Raw genomic sequence first — 12449 nt, 5'->3', positions numbered from 1 at the left:
TCTGAAAATAATCAAACTAAGACCAATGAGCTAAATTCAGTAAAAAGAATTTTTTTCCTAAGATGTACCTTAATATGTCTTTTAGTAAGTAGACTTCAAAGTAACAAACACTTATATGATTAATAAAGCAGGCTAAAAGATGATTTTTTTAATAAATTATTACTGCAACATATATTTTTCCCTTCTCATATAGTCAGAAATTGTCTTAAATACTATAAGCATACTAAATTCAGAATTTCATACTAATCTTCACCACTAAAGAGACATCTTACCATACAGGTTTCAGGACCAATCTATATTAGATTAGAGATCATCAAAGAAATAAAACCAGCTTTCCATGGGCATTTAAAAAGAAAGCATGATATTTAAGTTTTTCACTTTGTTCTTACCGTATGTGACTCTAATTCAGCAATTTTCTCAGGGATCTCAGAACCCAAATAATATATCCTAATCACATGGTCAGTGCTACCTGTTGTAATGAACATACCACCTAGAAGATTAAAAAATAAACAAACATTTAAGAAAATTCTACCAAGAAACTTTAAAAACCCTCTGACTGCTTCCTTAGTTATACTTTACCTTATTAATAAAAAAGTCTTCAACCAACACAAGGTTATCTTCTAACTATTAAAGGCATATTAATATTTCAGAGAAAAATAAGTAAAATTCAAGAAAAACAAGAGGAATATTTAAGGAACAACTATATCACTCACCCAATAAAAACACAACTTTTACACCAAATACAGGCCTTTGGATCATAAACATTAAAAGCCTTGAGGAATTCATTTCTTTATATCTTATAAAAACATAATGTTCCAAAATTATTTATAAAATAATCTATATTTACAATTCTCTGTATAGTAGCTATAGTGGTTAAGGGTGAAAACTCAGCAGCTTTTGGGATGATGAAAAAAATTCTAGAGATGGATGGTGGTAATGTATGCAAAACAATGTGAATGCACTTAATGTCATAGAACTGTACACTTAAAAATGTTTCTTAAAATGGTAAATTTAATGCTATATTTTACCAAACAAAAAAATAGAAGGTTAATTAGCATACAATTCTTAACAACAGTAGAAAAGCACTGTTTACATACTGAGAACGGGTCTTCTATACGGAGCCACAGTACATTTTTTCTGAAAAGTCAGGGTAGGATTTTCATGTTGAATTGTGTGTGAGTGTTGGGAGAAGGCTGAACTTTTTACCAACTAAATTCATTGTTACATAAAAACACATTAATTGTAAATAAGAAAAAAGCTCAAATTCTATTATATGTTAATTAGAATCCACAAAGGTCTATTATAACATGGTTCACATTTTTAGTACACGTCTATTAATTCTCGAACATAGGCGTTTTTCTCCACAAAACTGAAAAATATTTTACAATTGAAAAATCTTTTATAACTGGATTATTCAATATTTTAGGTACTCAAAACACTCAATTTTTATACATACCAGAACTGAAAGATGAACAAGATATCTGAACTCCAGGTCTAGATCTCTCAGTAAATTTCACTGGGCGATCTCTAAGAGAAAAGTAAGATGTTTTTATTTTTCAGCCTCACTTCTTTTTTTTTTTTATTTTATTTTATAAATTTATTTATTTTAGTTGGGGGCTAATTACTTCACAATATTGTAATAGTTTTTGCCATACATTGACATGAATCAGCCATGGGTTTACATGTGTTCCCCTTCCTGGACCCCCCACCCACCTCCCTCCCCATCCCATCCCTCTGGGTCATCCCATTGCCCCGGCCCTGAGCCCTTGTCTCATGCATTGAACATGGAATGGTGTTCTGTTTGACATACGATAATATACATGTTTCAATGCTATTCTCCCAGAACGTCCCACCCTCACCTTCTCCCTCAGAGTCCATAAAATTGTTCCATGCATCTGTGTCTCTTATTCTTTCTCGCATATAGGGTTATCGTTACCATCTTTCAAATTCCATATTTATTTTTCATCATGTTCTTTTCAAGTACAAGAATTTTAGCACACTGCTAGACATTGACAGATTTATCATCAATATTATAGAAACCATAAAACTGAAGTAGTCAATAGGTACTATTTCCACTATTGAAGTTAAAAATGCATTTAAACTTACAAACATACTTTATGCTATAGGTATTGTCATTTTAGCTTTACAAATAAGTTACCACGTTACTTATTACCATCATGAAGAAAAGTTCAAGATGTTCTTACCACAGTAAGAAATGAAACAAATATTCCTTATCAAAATTTTGTGTATAGTCTCTTCAACATTGGCTTCATAAAAAATTTACTCTAAAATCTCTAACACCCAATTGAAGTCAGTATGGATGTGTACACACACACACCCATGCACACATAATTTACATATTTAATACATGAACTATCAAGAATATCTGAAGATAATAAAGAAAAATGAACATTCTTTTCATAAAATTTTTAACCAAATTCTAAACTTACTTAAACTTCATTGTTTTCACATGCCATTGCCAGAAACAGATTGTTCCATCAGCACCAGTAGAAGTGAGGTATCTGGTTGTGCCTTTAGTTGATGGACAAAACTGGAAAAAAAATTCTAATTAAAATAGAAACCTTTCATGTTCCAACTTAATTTCAGTTTCAAGAAATTAGTTATTTAAATTTCCTAGATTAATGGATATCTTATTAAAAATTAAAATATCAAAACACTGTAGAGAAAAATTAGTCATTTAATTCAGGATGAAATATTTTAGTCCTAAAGACAATTATTTTAAAATTATTCAATATAACACTTAAAAATTATTATTTCACAAAGTCATTACTAGTTAAACCATTATAAATCTGCTGAATACATGCTTATATAGCAACAACATAAAATTTTTATAGTCCACCCAAAAAAGGCATCAAAAGAAAATCTAAAAATCAGTAGTAACTAGAAAGTTACAAGTCTAAGCATTTGGGTTTTAACATTTTAAACCCTTAACTTCAATGAAGTACAAGGGAAATTTTGGCATTTTTAAATCTAAATCATTTTCATGTACATGGATAACATAAGTCAAATGTCTGTATGTATCATTGTGGAAAAAAGATTTAAAAATACAAATTGAGTTGCCAGTTTGAAGTATGACTACTATCCTAGATAGACCACAGATGGTCTTAGTCACATAGGATTCTCAAGCTCTAACTGTCAGTATTTTACACATCCTCAGAAGAGAATAAGGGAAAAGTTAACTGTGCTCCTGATATCTGGGACATAGGAAAAGACTGAAAATCAAACCAGGGTCTCGAGCATGCCCATGAGTTTTACAAATCCCAAATAGGGAATTTCCTGGCAGTCCAGTGGTTAGGACTCAGTGCTTTCACTTCTGTATCCTGGGTTCAATTCCTGTTTGGGGAACTAAGATCCTATAAGCCATGCAGCATGGCCAAATAAATAATTTAAAAAAAAATAAAAATTCCAAGTAAACATAATGAATACCTTCCACTGAGTAGAAGATTAAGGATCAAGATGAATATGACTTGAATAAATTTTAAACTCAAATCAAAAGCAAATAATCATTATAGATATTAGAAGTCATTTATTTAGTTTTCTTGTTTGGAAGCACAGAACTTCTAAAGACTACAAAGCTTAAATCAAACAAAAAATACCAATTAATATTATCCATTAAGAGCTGATGAACAGTAAAGAAACCAGTGCTCAGGTAGTACTCTTATATGTTGCTGCTGCTGCTGCTGCTGCTAAGTCGCTTCAGTCGTGTCCGACTCTGTACAATCTCATAGACGGCAGCCCACCAGGCTCCCCTGAACCTGGGATTCTCCAGGCAAGAACACTGGAGTGGGTTGCCATTTCCTTCTCCAAGGCATGAAAGTGAAAGTGAAGTCACTCAGTCTGCAATAGAGGCCATATGGTCTGCAAAGCCTAATATATTTACTATCTGGCTGGTAAATATGCTGATCTAGGATCTACAGGAATGAGACAATAAAATATGAAACAGTATGATTTTATTAAGTTTGAAGAAACACCAAAACCTTTATTATCCTCATTATACTTTAACTTTTTCAATCACAAAGGGGAAGTAAGTCCGTAAATGTATCTATTTTTGTATTTAATGCATTTTTAATTAATTAATTAATTTATTATTTTTGGCTACACTGGGTCTTCATTACTACGCATGGGCTTTCTCTAGTTGCAGCAAGCGGGGACTACCCTTCGTTATAGTGCATAGGCTTCTCATCATAGTGGCTTCTCTTGTAGAGCACAGGATCTAGGCATGTGGGTTTCAGTAATTGCAGTTTGCAGGCTCTAGAGTGTGGACTCAGTAGTTGTGGCACCTGGGCTTAGTTGCCCTGCAGAATGTGGGATCTTCTGGGACCAAGGACTGAACTCATGTTCCCTGCCTTGACAGGCAGACTCCCAACCACTGGACTACCAGGGAAGACCCATTTTTGAATTGTTTTTATTTTTATTTTTTTTTCTCTTTTTTTTTTTTTTAATAAATTTATTTATTTTAGTTGGGGGCTAATTACTTTACAATATTGTAATAGTTTTTGCCATACATTGACAAGAATCAGCCATGGGTTTACATGTGTTCCCCTTCCCGGACCCCCCACCCACCTCCCTCCCCCTCTCATCCTTCTGGATCATCCCATTGCCCCGGCCCTGAGCCCTTGTCACATGCATCGAACATGGAATGGTGCTCTGTTTCACATATGACAATACACATGTCTCAATGCCATTCTCCCAGAACGTCCCACCCTCACCTTCTCCCTCAGAGTCCATAAAATTGTTCCATGCATCTGTGTCTCTTATTCTGTCTCGCATATAGGGTTATCGTTACCATCTTTCAGATTCCATATATATGCATTAGTATACTGTATTGTTGTTTTTCTTTCTGGCTTACTTCACTCTGTATAATGGGCTCCAGTTTCATCCATCTCAGTAGAACCGGTTCAAATGTATTTTTTTTAATGGCTGAGTAATATTCCATTGTGTATATGTACCACAGCTTCCTTATCCATTCATCTGCTGATGGACATCTAGGTTGCTTCCATGTCCTGGCTATTGTAAACAGTGCTGCGATGAACATTGGGGTACACGCGTCTCTTTCAATTCTGGTTTCCTCGGTGTATATGCCCAGCAGTGGGATTGCTGGGTCATATGGCAGTTCTATTCCCAGTTTTTTAAGGAATCTCCACACTCTTCTCCATAGTGGCTGTACTAGTTTGCATTCCCACCAACAGTGTAAGAGGGTTCCCTTTTCTCCACACCCTCTCCAGCATTTATTGCTTGTAGACTTTTGGATAGCAGCCATTCTGACTGGTGTGAAATGATACCTCATTGTGGTTTTGATTTGCATTTCTCTAATAATGAGTGATGTTGAGCATCTTTTCATGTGTTTGTTAGCCATCTGTATGTCTTCTTTGGAGAAATGTCTGTTTAGTTCTTTGGCCCATTTTTTGATTGGGTCGTTTATTTTTCGGGAATTCAGCTGCAGAAGTTGCTTGTATATTTTTGAGATTAATTGTTTGTCTGTTGCTTCATTTGCTATTATTTTCTCCCATTCTGAAGGCTGTCTTTTCACCTTGTTTATAGTTTCCTTTGTTGTGCAAAAGCTTTTAATTTTAATTAGGTCCCATTTGTTTATTTTTGCTTTTATTTCCAATATTCTGGGAGGTGGGTCATGGAGGATCCTGCTGTGATTTATGTCGGAGAGTGTTTTGCCTATGTTTTCCTCTAGGAGTTTTATTGTTTCTGGTCTTACGTTTAGATCTTTAATCCATTTTGAGTTTATTTTTGTCTACGGTGTTAGGAAGTGTTCTAGTTTCATTCTTTTACAAGTGGTTGACCAGTTTTCCCAGCACCACTTGTTAAAGAGATTGTCTTTTCTCCATTGTAGATTCTTGCCTCCTTTGTCGAAGATAAGGTGTCCATATGTGCGTGGGTTTATCTCTGGGCTTTCTATTTTGTTCCATTGATCTATATTTCTATCTTTGTGCCAGTACCATACTGTCTTGATGACTGTGGCTTTGTAGTAGAGCCTGAAGTCAGGCAGGTTGATTCCTCCAGTTCCATTCTTCTTCCTCAAGATTGCTTTGGCTATTCGAGGTTTCTTATATTTCCATACAAATTGTGAGATGATTTGTTCTAGTTCTGTGAAAAATACCATTGGTAGCTTGATAGGGATTGCATTGAATCTGTAGATTGCTTTGGGTAGAATACTCATTTTCACTATATTAATTCTTCCAATCCATGAACACGGTATATTTCTCCATCTGTTTGTGTCCTCTTTGATTTCTTTCATCAGTGTTTTATAGTTTTCTATATATAAGTCTTTTGTTTCTTTAGGTAGATATATTCCTAAGTATTTTATTCTTTTTGATGCAATGGTGAATGGTATTGTTTCCTTAATTTCTCTTTCTGTTTTCTCATTATTGGAGTATAGGAATGCAAGGGATTTCTGTGTGTTAATTTTATATCCTGCAACTTTACTATATTCATTGATCAACTCTAGTAATTTTCTAGTAGAGTCTTTAGGGTTTTCTATGTAGAGGATCATGTCATCTGCAAACAGTGAGAGTTTTACTTCTTCTTTTCCTATCGGTATTCCTTTTATTTCTTTTTCAGCTCTGATTGCTGTGGCCAAAACTTCCAAAACTATGTTGAATAGTAGTGGTGAAAGTGGGCATTCTTGCCTTGTTCCTGACTTTAGGGGAAATGCTTTCAATTTTTCACCATTGAGGATAATGTTTGCTGTGGGTTTGTCATATATAGCTTTTATTATGTTGAGATATGTTCCTTCTATTCCTGCTTTCTGGAGGGTTTTAATCATAAATGGATGCTGAATTTTGTCAAAGGCTTTTTCTGCATCTATTGAGATAACCATTGAATTGTTTTTAAATGAGAAATCATGTTTAAGATTATAAAATTTAAAACACTTAAATGTGCACTTCTGAATATAATTTTTATTACAATTACAATTTTATTTTAATACATAGTTATTGAAGAAAAGCTAGGAAATATAGAAAAACAGAACAAAAGCTATTCATAATCCCACTATCCAGAGGCAACCACTATTAACACCATACCATTTTACTTCAATTTTATTAAAAAAAGAAAGAAACCGAAAAAATAATAATATACTACAACGTTAACAGAGACAATTAGCAAAGAATAAAGCATATAGAATGCATGCTAAATGATGATTATTACTATGAACAAAATGAAAGAGTGCTGGTAGGGGTAATGATTTACAATTTTAAAATATTAAGTTAGTCAGAGAAGGTCTGCCTGGGAAAAGTGACAGACATTTCCATCACTTAGAAAGTAAGGGAATAAGTCATATGACAATCAAAAGAGGACCATTTCAGAGACATAAAACAGCAAAAGCAAGGGCAGGGGAGTAGCCTGAGTGGTTTAAAGAAGCAGCTAAAGCAGAATGAGAACAAGCAGTAGGAGATATGGTCAAAGAGAGCAAGGGGCTGAGAATGTAAGGCTTTGTGGGTCACTGTAAAACCTTCAGCTTTAACTCTGAGCTGGGAGGCTGTTAAAGGTTCTGAGCACCAGTGACATGATTTAATTTCCTTTTTTTAAACCTCCATCTTAAAATCACTTATGCGGCTATGCAAAGGCTAGACTCGGGCAGGAAAGAGGGATGGGAAGAAACAGGAAGATCAGTTAGAAGTCTGTTTCAATAATTTAGGTCACAGATGATGGTGATTTGAAATAGGGTAGTAATGACAAAGGTCATGAGAATTTGTTCAGATTCTGGATATATTTTGAGGGTAGAGTCAACATAATTTGCTAACAAGTTAGATATGTAATATAAGAAACAAAAAGTCAGGGATGACTACTCTGAGCAACTGGAAGGATGAAGTTGTCACTTGTTTATATGGGAAAAGGTTTGGGAGGAGCAAATCTGAGGAAGGAAGACAGGGGTTCAATTTTGAAGATGTTGAGTTTGAGATGCCTTGCAGACATTCATGTGATGATGACAACTAGGTAACTGAATGTACAAGTATAGAGCTAAAAGATAGGCCCCAAAATGGAAGTACACATTTGGAGTCATCAGCTTATAGATGAAATTTAAAGCCATGAAACTTGATGCGATCACTAAGGGAAAGAATGTTATAGAAAAGAGGTCCATACAAAAACAACACAAAAAACAAAAACAAAAGAGGCCCATGGATCTCTAGGGCACTTACACACACAAACGAAATGAGACAGAAACTAGCAAATGAAACTATGAAGGAGCAAAACAGTTCCATAAACATTTTCAGTAGTAACAAATATTCATATTTTTCATGTTGTATGAGACTATCTCCAAATTTCAGAAATAGTCTGTCAGACAGGATGGTGAGAACACAAATAACTAGTATACCCCAAAACAAAATCCAATAGATAATTTCAACCAATCAAAAATTTGATGTATAAATTTTCAAATCCAATACACATTGAACCCAATTCTTGCTAGTGTCTCATAAACAGGTGTTATATTATTTAAATATTAATAACAAAAATTGCCTGGCATACTTATTAGTGACTAAAGAACAAAGAAAATTAAATGGGAGTAATTATCTCATCACAAAAGTGGTCTCCTTGACCAAACTAAAAGACAGTGTCAAAAGGATTCCTCTGTTTTGCTGTCAACACAAAGAAGAAAACAAAGTTCTTTGGGGAGTATCCAGGACTTTCACTACCAACGTCTGGTAAAAACACTATATGGACAAATATTTAAAAAGCTGATGCATGTCAAACATCAAGTTGAAATAATAAATTACTGAAAATAAGAATGAAAATTTCGCTAATATTAAACTACACACACACAAAATCTGAACTGACAAATATTTTGCATTAAATATTAACACAAAGCATGCCAATATTCAAGTTAGAACCTATTTATATCCTGCCTAAAAGTTATCAGTGTTCCTTAAGGCAATTCCAAGTCTTGCCCCTTTTTTACAAATACAAATGAAATAAATAAGATGTCTTACACTGTACTCAAAAAACCTTTTCAATAACCTTTTTACTTGTTTCTAAAGGGAACAGATTTATATGAAAAAGGAACTTAAAAAAAAAATACCTGTCTGAAGATAGGGACAAAGCCCCTAAGAGATGAAAATTTTTCTGTTGCCATTCTTTATATTATCCACACAATGCAACAAAAAACAAGAAAATTCTCATTCTTATTATATATATTAGAGGTATCTTTGTATTTTTCTTACCTGTATGGAAGTGATAGAAGCTGAATGTCCCTGAAGGACTGCAACTGGCGCACAAGTTCGAAGACACCACACTCTTACAACTTTATCACAGCTGCCTGCGGCAATCAGAGTATTTTCATAGTTAACAGCCATATCAGAAATTTCAGCAGAGTGCCCTCGAAGTGTAGCAAGAAGGCGTCCATCATCTGTTGCCCAGATTTTCACCAAACAGTCATCGGAACCCTACAGCAACACAAAAGGACAGAAGATTTACAATGAAACAGAAATTCACCCCCTCACAAAGGGGTCAAAAAAAAAAAAAAAGCAAAAACAAAGTCAGGATTGTATTAAGGTTGCTTCTAAGCATTTACTTATTAGTCTCTTTTCTTCATATAATATGGATCTAATAGCAAATATAAAAGATGTCCAAATAATAGCACTGAGAGTCTAAAATGATAATGGCATATGTGAAGAATTCCTCAAAGCTACTACCAATTCTGACAATTCAAAACATTTTTAACTCACATTTAAGTGTGGTGGCATTAAGTATATCTGCCATTATTTCTTTCCTTACACCTGACAGCCTTTTTTCTTAATTGCTTGAATATTTTGAATATTTTTTTCTCTACAAATACTTAAAGCTTTAACCTAAAATCTACATGCATTTCTCAGTAAACATGAGGCTTTGTTATAACCTCTGGTGAAGCTATTATGAACTTCCTCATGAGAATTTCAAAAGAGCTTTAAAATAGTAAAAAGCAACTCTACTCTAATGTGGTAGATAAGCTATCTGTTTATAAAAAAAATTAAAATCATCATCCTCCTCATCATCAACAACATCCATATACTCATTTTGAAGTCATGAAAACATCACTGGAAGAGTCTTGAACTCCAAGAGTAATGAACTCCAAGAAGTTGAACTTCTCAAAGTACAAAACCACTTCCTTTGTTTTAGCATAGGAATTTAAAAAGAAAATTATGTCATTACCTACACTTTTACATTAATTTAGTACTGAAATAATGAGACTAAGCCTTAACTTGGAAACATTAGTGTGCTACAATTTTGTACAAAAAAGCATACAATATGATCTAGGTAAAAAAATCCAATTTTAAAAATAGTACTGAATTCAAAGAGAGATATGTACAATGTTACAATATATAATCTTTGTTACTAACTGTGTAGTTCAACTACTCAACTATAAGGATGATGTAATCATTAATTAAGCAGAACTGGTACCAATTATGCTAAATGGCAAATGAAAACTGCATTTTAATGTTTGCTAAAATAGAATGAAATCAAATTAAGTAGATAAAACTTGATTCACATAAATTAACCACCTCTAGAATATAAGGCCTTCTGATGATTTAATTTTTTTAAAAATTAGATTTCTCAAATGATAGAAGTCATTATAGTTCATCCATTTACTTACATAAAAAGAGAAAAGATTTTCAATTTCCATTTATTTTTTTCTTGCATACATGTGTCTAAAAAGGAAGAACTGCTTACAAAGCATAATTCAATGCCATGAAGCCTAGCTTCCATTGTTGTAAATCTCTAATATGCAAGTGTCATAAATTTTAAACTCACTGTAAAAATTCTTCTCCCACTTCTGTCAAATGCTACACAGTAGACAGATGACAAGTGACCCAGAATTCTCTTATGCATCTTAATGTGCTGGTAAGCAGCTGAAGGGAAAATATGGCTGAAACGACTACATCCGGTTAATTGCCTGGCTGAGGTGATATTCACTGAAAAACATAAAACAGAAGATTCACTTCTTAAAACCTAAAAGCAAAACCTACATTTAAAGTTAAATCATCAATATTATGATGAAACAAAAGAGGGTACACACACAACAGCAATTCTATGCTGTGAGAAGTCTAAATTCCATCACACATTTCACGATTTTACAAACTCAAGTTCATTACCACAAAGCCCTAAGAATACTTTTCTTTTAAATCCCAGAAGTCTGATTTTCTGTTTGCCTTCCTATGGTTTCTCAAGTACAATCCCATTTTGCCTTCCTTGGTTCACTATAGTCAAAGAAACTGTAACTTTAAATATATAAATAAATCTTACTATATCATGAAGGAATTTTAGAATAAAGACAGCATTTGGTTAAGTATAACTCATCTTAAAAAAACTATACAGGAAATTTTATGAACTCCTGTCCTACCTTCTCACACCTATCCACATCATAAACAGTTGTCCCTAAAAATTTATTAAGAGTATTACAAGAGATTCATACAGTAAAAAGAGGAAGAAGCCTATAACACCATAGGTTTTCAGTAACAATGCTTTCTAGACTTATCTATAGGTTTTCCCCATTTCTGGTTTCAAAAACTATAGACTACCCCTCTAGTTATCAATGAACTTTTGAGGTTTCATCTCCTATAAGATCATTTAGAGCCTGTCTCCTTTTTTGTTTTGTGATCTACTAATTTTCTTAAAAAGCAGCCAGAATAAAGCATACATCTGCACAATTCTCCTCCAAATACTACCTGGATTCTCCTCACTTCCCTAAAACAAAGATCTCGTTCCCTATGTAAGTATATACAGCATCTACTTGCTCTGCGAAATTCCTATAGTATTCCACATCCTACAAACTGTATTTTAATCAAAACATATAAACCTTCTGATCTTGAGGCAAGGCAAAATTTTACCATACTGCATAAATAACAGTACAAATAATAATACCTTCATGTTGAAGCGAGGCAAAATTAAGGCAAGAACTGTGATTAATACAATTAGAACCATGCCACAATTAAAAATAAAAAACCTTTCAACATCTCAATCTTTTCTCAGGCAGAGGTCACCTTATCAGTCACCTTAAATTGACAAAATGATAAAAAATGAATGAATAGCAAAATCCAACTTTGAATGCAAAACATAAGAACACATTAGAGATCTGAGTATTTATATCGAGATGCTAAGTAAATAGTGGTATAAAATCCATAACCATCAGTACTATATAAGAAGTGAAGTGAAGTCGCTCAGTCGTGTCCCACTCTTTGGGAACCCGTGGAATGTAGCCTACTAGGCTCCTCTGTCTGCGGGATTTTCGAGGCAAGAATGCTGGAGTGGGTTGCCATTTCATAAGAAGATTCCTTTTTGGCGGTTGCTTCCCATCCCAAACTCTAGAAATATCCACAACTCTTAAGTTGGGAAGAGCAGGCACTAAAGTCTGAAAATTATAGAAGTTTATCTTCCTTCTCTAGTCAAACATTTCTTACTGCTCTGAGTTCCTTGAAATAATCAACCATTACTTCTGCTTTGCT

The 12449-nt window shown here is 33.8% G+C and overlaps 1 protein-coding gene across 17 annotated transcripts in view; it reads right to left on the bottom strand.

The window, feature by feature from the left end:
• BRWD3 (bromodomain and WD repeat domain containing 3) overlaps window positions 1-12449 on the bottom strand; it is a 154248-nt gene that overhangs the window by 91425 nt on the left and 50374 nt on the right. For 15 of the 17 annotated variants that reach the window (XR_014075867.1, XR_014075866.1, XR_014075869.1 and 12 more), the window contains 5 exons: window positions 10759-10919; window positions 9192-9413; window positions 2451-2551; window positions 1457-1527; window positions 390-490 (listed from right to left, as the gene is read on the bottom strand). Coding sequence is in view for 13 of the 17 variants with exons in the window: in XM_081565933.1 (XP_081422059.1) it covers window positions 390-490; window positions 1457-1527; window positions 2451-2551; window positions 9192-9413; window positions 10759-10919 (656 nt within the window). In the remaining 4 variants the exon portion in view is untranslated. Of the gene's footprint in view, window positions 1-389; window positions 491-1456; window positions 1528-2450; window positions 2552-9191; window positions 9414-10758; window positions 10920-12449 lie in introns of those variants that run through there. The other 2 variants (XR_014075868.1, XM_081565935.1) reach the window with 2 other exon arrangements.

The sequence above is a fragment of the Giraffa tippelskirchi genome, chromosome X (genome assembly GCF_054371585.1).
Source record: "Giraffa tippelskirchi isolate mGirTip1 chromosome X, T2T-mGirTip1v1.2.pri, whole genome shotgun sequence".
NCBI lineage: Eukaryota > Metazoa > Chordata > Mammalia > Artiodactyla > Giraffidae > Giraffa > Giraffa tippelskirchi.
Note: the sequence above shows the minus strand (reverse complement) of the source record. Positions and strands in the feature narration are given on the sequence as shown.